Source organism: Chrysochloris asiatica, unplaced genomic scaffold (assembly GCF_000296735.1).
Source record: "Chrysochloris asiatica unplaced genomic scaffold, ChrAsi1.0 scaffold00268, whole genome shotgun sequence".
NCBI classification, from domain to species: domain Eukaryota; kingdom Metazoa; phylum Chordata; class Mammalia; order Afrosoricida; family Chrysochloridae; genus Chrysochloris; species Chrysochloris asiatica.
The window spans coordinates 788,139-796,571 of NW_006408786.1; the positions used below are offsets into that span (position 1 = coordinate 788,139).

The following is an 8,433-nucleotide window of genomic DNA, read 5'->3' on the forward strand; positions in this document are numbered from 1 at the left end:
CTTCCAGCTCATTTGCCTCAGTCACTTTATCTCGTTTCTGGACATGTGCAGATAATGGTCATCTGCTTCTGTTTTTTGGGCATCTTCAGGGGGTTATCTGTAGCCTTAATACTTAGATGGGTGTGTATTTTGGTGTTTTTTTTTTATGCTTTCTAAATGCCTCCAGGTAGATGTGATCAGGAAATGGGCTTCCCTTTTCACTCTTCTTCCTGAGAAGTTTCAAGCTATCACTGTTGGTCGTTTTGACGTAAGTTAGGATTTAATTTTCGGCCTAGTTCCTCTTTTGTCTGCTTGTCCCACTCCACAGTCCCCATTCAGTCCTTTTTTCTAGTTGAAACAGTTCAGGGCCGGCTGTGGCTGTTTGGTTTTAATTGGAAACTGTCTCTTTAAATTTCGAGGAGATCTGTGCGCATGCGAAGTAGAACCCTCCAAGGGTGGGACTGGGGTGCCCACTAGCTCAGGCACCCCTATAGTCACCCGAATGGAGGTGCGCAGACAGCAAGGGACCCCAATGGACAGATACCAAAAGAAAAGAATGTCCATACCTTTATCTCAGCGGTTCTGCCAGGCGTCTGTGGCTGTTCCGATCCTTCCCCCACATGGTCTCACCCAAGATGGCAGCTCCTGGAGCAGCCGCCGGACTAGAAAGCAATGGATTTCTAAGTATTCCTTTATATGTGGTTCAGAGCTCTGGGACCATCCCCTGAGCCTGCTTGGTCTGGTATTCTGTGTTGTTGTTCGTGGAGCTCCTTTACTGCACATCCACACGATCCACCATCTTGTTTGTTCCTTTTAATAAATAAATTTATTCTCTTAGAATTTAGGAGGTAGAAGTCTGAATTCAGAGCGTTTGCTCTGGAGAAAGGTCCTTGTCACCTTTCAGCATCTGTAGGCCCAGAATTCCTTGGAGATTTCCATGTGTCTTTGGCATCTGTCTTTCCCTGGATCTAGGAGCTTCACGGTGTAGGGACCCCAGGTCTAAAGGATGCACTCCACTTTTGGTCCTTCTTTCTTGGTACTAAGTACCTCTCATCTCTGCTCATTTCTGATACCACACTTTTTAAAATGTTAATGTTTTTATTAATAGACAATACATTCACTAGCTTCAAAATTTGAAAGGCTCAAAGTTTGAGTGTGTGTGTATATATATATATATATATATCCCATTAGGATGGACTTATAAAGACCCTTAGAACACAGTAGAACTGTCCCACAGGCTTTCAAGTCTGTGAACTTGGCAGAAGCACACTCCTCTTTCTTGTGAGGAGCCAGCTGGCTGATGGAGTCATACTGCCAACCTTTCAGTTAGTGGCCAAGTGCCAAGGCTCCTTTCCTTGAGCAGCTTTACTGAGATAAACGTCACATAACGTTGTTGTTAAGTGCAGTCAAGTCAGTGCCAACTCACAGCGACCCTGTACAGGATTTCCAAGGAGCAGCTTGAGCTACCTGTAGTTTGCAGTCCAGTGCTGATCCTACAGCACCATACCAGGAGTCCTTACATATCCGAGATTTCACCAATCCATTTGAGACAATTTTCACGGCCTCCAAAAGTAGTGCTACTTTCCTTGGCCAACATTGTCCCTCCCCCTCTTCCCGGCCCCTGGCAACCACTAATCTGCTTGCTTAATGGATTTATCGACTCTGGACATGGCATGTTTTTGGGCTCATGTACAGCAGTCTTGGTGTGGCATTGTGGGTTAATGCACCACACTGTAAAGTCGTTTGAACTACAAGGTCGGCTTGCAGCTCAGAAACCCTATACAGGGTCACTATGAGTCAGAACCGACTGGATGGTACTTAACACAGCAACAGCTGTGTCTCTAGGAGTCCTGGTGTGGTGCTGTGGGTTAATGCACTAGACTGCAAAGTTGGTTTGAACTGCAAGGTCAGTGGTTCAAGCTCACCAGTCACTCCTTGGAAACCTTCTACAGGATCGCTGTGAGCTGGAACCAACCCGGCAGCACATCACTACAAAAACTATGTCTCTGGACTGGCATCTTTCACCGACCATCTTAGAAGTCTGGACATGTGGCGGGTTTCCGTACCCAATGCCTTTTTGTGGCTCAGCCATTCTCCAGTATATGGATTTGGTGGTGGTGTTATGTGCCGTGGAGTTGGTTCCAACTCATTAGCAACCCTATACAGAGTTTCCAAGGCTGTAAATCTTTACGGGAGCAGAAGGCATCATCTTTCTCCCATGGAACAGCTGGTAGTTTGGAACTGCTGACCTTGAGGTTCGCAGCCCAATTCATAACCACTACGCTACCAGAGCTCCTTAGTATATGGATAGGTCACAGTTTATCCATTCATCAGTTGCTGGAATTTCGGTTGTTTTCCCCTTTTTTGCTATTGTAAACAATGCTGTGAATATCAGTGTACAGTTATTTACATGACATGCGTTTTCAGTTGTGATTCTGACTACAAAACCTAGCAGTGGAACTGCTGGGTCAGTTAAAAGTTATTTTTAACTTTCTGAGGAACTGCCTAGCTGTTTTTCCATAGTGACTGCACCATTTTACATTCCCAACAGCAGGATATGAAAGTTCTGATTTCTCCTTCTCCTTTTCTCCAACACTTGTTATTATTTCACCTTTTCATTCTAGTTGTCCTAGCTAGGGAGTATGAAGTATATCTCAGTGTGGCTTGGGCTTGGAGTGCCCTAACTGGAGATAATTGGCCTTCGTTTCATGTCCTTTCAGGGTCTCTGGGTAATCATTCGAGGGGTCCTCGAATGTGGTTAAGCGTTCAAACACACCAGCTGTACCACAGGAGAAAGATGTGATAGTGTGTGGCCATAAAGATTACAGCCTTGGCAATTGACTTTTCTGAGAGTCGGTGTGTGTAAGTCAGGCTTGGCTCAACTCAATGGCAAATGGTGATTGAGAGTCATGTGTGAATGCAGTGATGAGCAAGCAAATCAGAAGGGCTTGCTCTCTTGGTGTATGCAGGACCTCTGTCTGATTGCTAGTAATTCCTGTTGTTAAGTGTAGTCAAGTCGGTTCTAACTCATAGTGGCCTTGTATAGGACTTCCAAGGAGCTACTAGTGGGTTTTAACCACTGACCTTATAGTTAGCAAGCCAGTGCTTAATCTTACAGCACTAACCCAGGACAGTAGTTTAAGCTTTTGTTATTGTTGTTAAATGCCCTTGAGTTGATTCCAATACATAGTGACTCTGTGTAGGGTTTTGGAGGAGCAGCTGGTGAGTTTGAATCGCCAACCTTGTGGTCCAATACTTATCCTACAGCACTACACCAGGATTTCATTAATGCTTTTACAGGGGTGCTTATTCCGTTGTAGCTACCCTTTTGAAGTTCAACACTGAATACTCAAGCAGATCTTATGTGTGGGTGCCTGGGCTAGACCCTGGCTAAAGTAATTAACCAGTAACCATTTGCCATTGAGTTGATTCTGTTGGGAGCCCCACATGTATCCGCAAAACTGCTCCACAGTTTTCCATGGGGAGTGGTTTGGAAATAGTTCACCAGGCCTTGCTTCTGAAGTGCCTCTGGTGGACTCTAAGCTGAAGAGCATATCATAAGGGGCAGCTCTTAACCAGCATGTGAGTGAGTGACTCCATGTGTTGAGCCCCTCAGTGCAGATCCTGAGCTGTGGGTCTGGGTCTCCCTTCAGCAGTTGAGGTCTTTCCAAGCTGGGCTAGTTGTACTCTGCAGGCCCAACTCAGAGCCAGCGTCTACCTGCTGATCTGTGTCTCCCTCCTGTCCCCCCTGCAGCAGCCGCCATGGCCCAGACCCTGCAGATGGAGATCCCTAACTTTGGCAACAGCATCCTGGAGTGCCTCAATGAGCAGCGACTGCAGGGCCTGTACTGTGACGTGTCGGTCGTGGTCAAGGGCCACGCCTTCAAGGCTCACCGGGCTGTGCTGGCCGCCAGCAGCTCCTACTTCCGGGACCTGTTCAACAGCAGCCGGAGCGCTGTGGTGGAGCTGCCGGCAGCCGTGCAACCCCAGTCCTTCCAGCAGATCCTCAGCTTCTGCTACACAGGCCGACTCAGCATGAACGTGGGTGACCAGTTCCTGCTCATGTATACAGCCGGTTTCCTGCAGATCCAGGAGATCATGGAGAAGGGCACCGAGTTCTTCCTCAAGGTGAGCTCCCCCAGCTGTGACTCACAGGGCCTGCACTCGGAGGAGGCCCCCTCATCCGAGCCCCAGAGCCCTGTGGCGCAGACATCGAGCTGGCCAGCCTGCAGCACCCCACTGCCCCTTCTGTCTCGGGTGAAGACGGAGCAGCAGGAGTCGGACTCTGTGCAGTGCACACCTGTGGCCAAGCGGCTGTGGGACAGCAGCCAAAAGGAGGCTGGGGGTGGCAGCAGCAATGGCAGCCGCAAAATGGCCAAGTTCTCCACACCAGACTTGGCCGCCAACCGACCACCGCAGGCCCCGGTGGTGGCAGCAGCCCAGCCGACTGGGGTGGCAGTGGCAGCGGGCACCGGGCAGCCGGCTGGGGGAGCGGCTGCAGCTGGAGGCGTGGTGAGCGGGCCCAGTACATCGGAGCGGACCAGCCCCGGCACCTCTAGCGCCTACACAAGTGACAGCCCTGGTTCCTATCACAACGAGGAGGACGAGGAGGAAGACGGGGGTGAGGAGAGCATGGATGAGCAGTACCGGCAGATCTGTAACATGTACACCATGTACAGCATGATGAACGTCGGACCTACAGGTGAGCTGCCGCTGGCCTGGCCCAGCCTCATTCCCCACACTCCTCAGGCCTGAAACCCACACCACCTGTTTCTCCTCAGCCGAGAAGGTGGAGGCTCTCCCAGAGCAGGTGGCCCCTGAGTCCCGCAATCGAATCCGGGTGCGGCAAGACCTGGCGTCCCTCCCCGCTGAGCTCATCAACCAGATTGGCAACCGCTGCCACCCCAAGCTATACGACGAGGGCGAACCCTCTGAGAAGCTGGAGCTGGTGACAGGTGAGCCCGCTACACTATATCCCTCCTACCCCAGGACCTTGGTCTCCCTCTGAGCTGAGTGGCATGTGGGTGGTAGTCAGGAGCCTGACTGGGACAGGCTGCCTGGCCTCAGGTCCTGCGGCACACTGGTTGAGAGATGGGACAGCCAGCACCTCTGGGCATCTTGTTTTCCTCACCTGATAAGAGGCACACCCTGGCAGGCTTGTGAGAAGAGAAAGTGAGTCGGTGCATGTAAAACATGGGGTGGGGAATCCCCTGTAAGTGGGGCTCTTCTAGTGGAGCCACTTGGGAAGGCTTTGGGGACTTGGGCACTGGGGTTGAGAATTGACCTTTGTTGTCAGCTAGCCCAGTTGTTGGGTGCTGCTCCCTACTGAGCCCACTCTGTGCCTTAACTGCCTCCCCTTCCTGGGGCTAAGCAGGGCATATGAGGCTGTACAGGTGACATCCGACAAGCTGGTGCGTGATGAGTACTTCTAGATGGTGATGCCACCGTGCTCTCAGGAGTGCTGCAGGAAGTCCAAATGAGGCTGCTCTGCCTGCCTTCCCAAAGTTCATGCCCACCCTGTGGGAGTAGATGATGGGAGACAAGGTGTGGGCTCACTGGGCTAGTCACGGCTTTCTCCTCCAGGCACCAACGTGTACATCACCAGGGCACAGCTCATGAACTGCCATGTCAGTGCGGGCACGCGGCACAAGGTCCTGCTGCGGCGGCTCCTGGCCTCCTTCTTTGACCGGTGAGGTCCTTCAGAGCGCAGGATGAGGGAGTGGGATTGACTGTGACTCCTCATGATGACCCCACCTCCACAGGGAGCACTAACCTGCCCCGTGTCCCCTGTCCCCAGGAACACACTGGCCAATAGCTGTGGCACTGGGATCCGCTCTTCCACCAACAACCCCAGCCGCAAGCCCTTGGACAGCCGCGTCCTCCACGCTGTCAAGTGTGAGTTGGCCACTCGAGGGGTGCTGGGGGCAGACGTCTTCTTCCCTGATGTGGCTCTGACTGATGAGTGGGGGCTTTCTGGAGTTGGGTGTTGAGAAGGAGTTGAGGCCAAACCTAGGCTTGTTGGGAAGAGGGCTGTGGCTCAGAGATTTCTGTAGAGCTTCTAAGGGAAGCTGGGAGGAGGCTCAAACTCAGGAAGCAGCCTGGCACATAAAATGGCAGCCAGCCACCATACACATGAACCGGTTACTGGTATAAAAGGACACTGAGCTCGCCTGTATGCCATACTCAGGCCTGAGGTGGTATCGAGTGCCTGTCCACCGTCACAGGAGGGAGCCAGGGCCCGAGCTGAGCCCCACCTCCACCCCCTGCTCTGTCCACACAGACTACTGCCAGAACTTTGCCCCCAACTTCAAGGAGAGTGAGATGAACGCCATTGCAGCCGACATGTGTACTAACGCCCGCCGTGTCGTGCGCAAGAGCTGGATGCCCAAGCTCAAGCTGCTCAACGCCGAGGGCGATGCCTACACAACCTTCATCAGTGACACGGGCAAGATAGAGCCAGACATGATGGGCGTGGAGCATGGCTTTGACACAGCCAGCCATGACGGCGATGCCGGCCCCTCGACTGAGGCCCTGCAGTAACCCCACCGGACCCTCCCCATGGAGCCGTCACACTCCCCTTCCCACCATCCTGGTCACGAGCTACTGTCGGCCCCTCCCCAGGACCCACGGGTGCTGCATGCTCCCAGCCCCTCTGCCTCCCTTCCCACCCCGTCCTCCTGACCCTTAAACCCAGCGTCTCTCACTGAGCCGGGCTGGGGGAAAATGGCAGGTGGTGTGCGGTTTGCGTTGCCTTTTTCTAACACACTCGTGCACGGTTGGGGAGCATTAGCTCCCCTTCTCCTAACCCCTAGAAATTGTCCCCCAACTCACCAGGCCAGGCACGGGATAAGGCCAGCCTGAGGGGCTCGGGAAGGCTTCTCTCTCCCAGACCCTGGGCCCCTGGCAGCCTCTGTCCTTCACTACGGCCCTTTTGGACTCAAAGGGCCCTGGGTTCTCAGGACCCCTCTCGTCACCTCCTCCCAGTGCTTCCATATTTCCAAAAGCGCCTTCCTGTTCCCCTCGTCTGTCCCTGTGCCTGGGGGCTAGGGTAGGCGAGGCCTTGGGGAATGTCCATTTTCTAGCTGAGGAAACTGAGGCTCAGAGAAATTCCATAACTGGCCTAAGGTGGCAAGCAGTGGTGGGCCCAAAGCCCCTCATTTCTCACTCAGCCTCTGTGCTGCCACCCCCTCCCCCATTGGCCCCAAGGGGCCTGAGAGAGGCAGGTCCTAAGTGAGGGGATTCATGGGTGCATATAGGGGGTTTTGGAGGATAGGATGTGAGGTTTCCAGGGCTCAGAGAGATTGTGTGTATGTGTGTGTGTGTGTGTGTGTGTGTGTGTAGAAGTTTTGCTTTTGAAAAATAAGAAGCTATAAGAAACAGTAGGACCAGGGTTGAACCCAGGGGAGCAGGGCTGGAGGGCCACTGCCCCTCCTTCCATTCCCCGTTCCATCTGCCCCACAGCCAGGCTCCTACTTTCCTTCCCTTGTACATACTTTTTAAAACATTTTCTTAGCTAATGAAATACTGAAGTATAAGATTCCTTTTATTTTTCAAACCAATGGGACTCTGTCTGATGTTCCCCCTTTGATCCCTGGGGACAGTGGCAGGCAGAATAGGGGCTAGTGGCAGATGCGCCTGTGAGTGTGTGAGAGAGAAAGCATGAGAACGTGAAGTGTGCATCACTTTCTGTGGTGGGCCCCAGCGCAGCGCTGCCTGAACTCCTGTGGGTCTGACTGGCTCCCCTCTCACCCCCATGCTTTCCCCACCACAGGGCTATAGTTAAAGGTGACCCTGGCTGTGGCTGGTTGGCTGAACCCCACCCTGGGGACCATTCGTTGGCAGTTGTCCCAAGAATCTCTTACCATTCCTTTTCTCGCCAAGAGCGAGGGTGTACTGAGTGTTACGTGTGAACATGGAGGGTTCTGTTTTTGACTCCCCATTCCCCTGCATTTGGGTCATTTCACAATTCCACTTCTGTGTCTCCACTTCACCACCTCTCCCCCTCCCTTCTCCCAGCTCTTACCTGCCCATTGCTCCTGTGGTCCGTCATCCAGGGGCCAGGGGGTTGGCAGAAGGTGGGGTGGGGCCGGCCCCACATGAAGGACCCCTTGGGTCTGATCTGGAGGCAGGCCTCCCCTGGACCCAGCAGCCCCCGCTAGCCTGCAGTGTGCCACTTGTAACATCCGCTTGTTGCGTGGGAGGGGGTGTCGGTCAGTGAGGGGTTGGGGCCTGCTGGGGTCCTGCCTTGTTTTCCTGGCCCCTGGCTGGCTGGCCTCTTAGTGTGTGTGGAGGGGAAGCGGCACCCCCAGCTAAAGCACAAGCACCTTAATCACACCTCCCCACCCATAGGTCCTGGCCCTGACACCCCACCCAGCATTGATCCCAAAGCACAATATCCTGGTCACTTGGCAGTAGCAGTGCCCAGGCTGGCCCAGGCTAAGGGGGCACAGGTGG

The 8,433-nt window shown here is 53.3% G+C and overlaps 1 protein-coding gene across 1 annotated transcript in view; it reads left to right on the forward strand.

Annotated features, from left to right (window-relative positions):
- Positions 1 to 6,600, forward strand: part of NACC1 (nucleus accumbens associated 1, BEN and BTB (POZ) domain containing) — a 19,225-nt gene extending 12,625 nt beyond the window's left edge. The window contains exons 2-6 of the mRNA XM_006874272.1: positions 3,734 to 4,681; positions 4,761 to 4,934; positions 5,563 to 5,668; positions 5,777 to 5,874; positions 6,260 to 6,600. Coding sequence (XP_006874334.1) covers positions 3,742 to 4,681; positions 4,761 to 4,934; positions 5,563 to 5,668; positions 5,777 to 5,874; positions 6,260 to 6,519 — 1,578 coding nt within the window. The 5' untranslated portion in view covers positions 3,734 to 3,741 and the 3' untranslated portion in view covers positions 6,520 to 6,600. The remainder of the gene's footprint in view (positions 1 to 3,733; positions 4,682 to 4,760; positions 4,935 to 5,562; positions 5,669 to 5,776; positions 5,875 to 6,259) is intronic.
- The last annotated feature ends 1,833 nt before the right edge of the window (positions 6,601 to 8,433 follow it).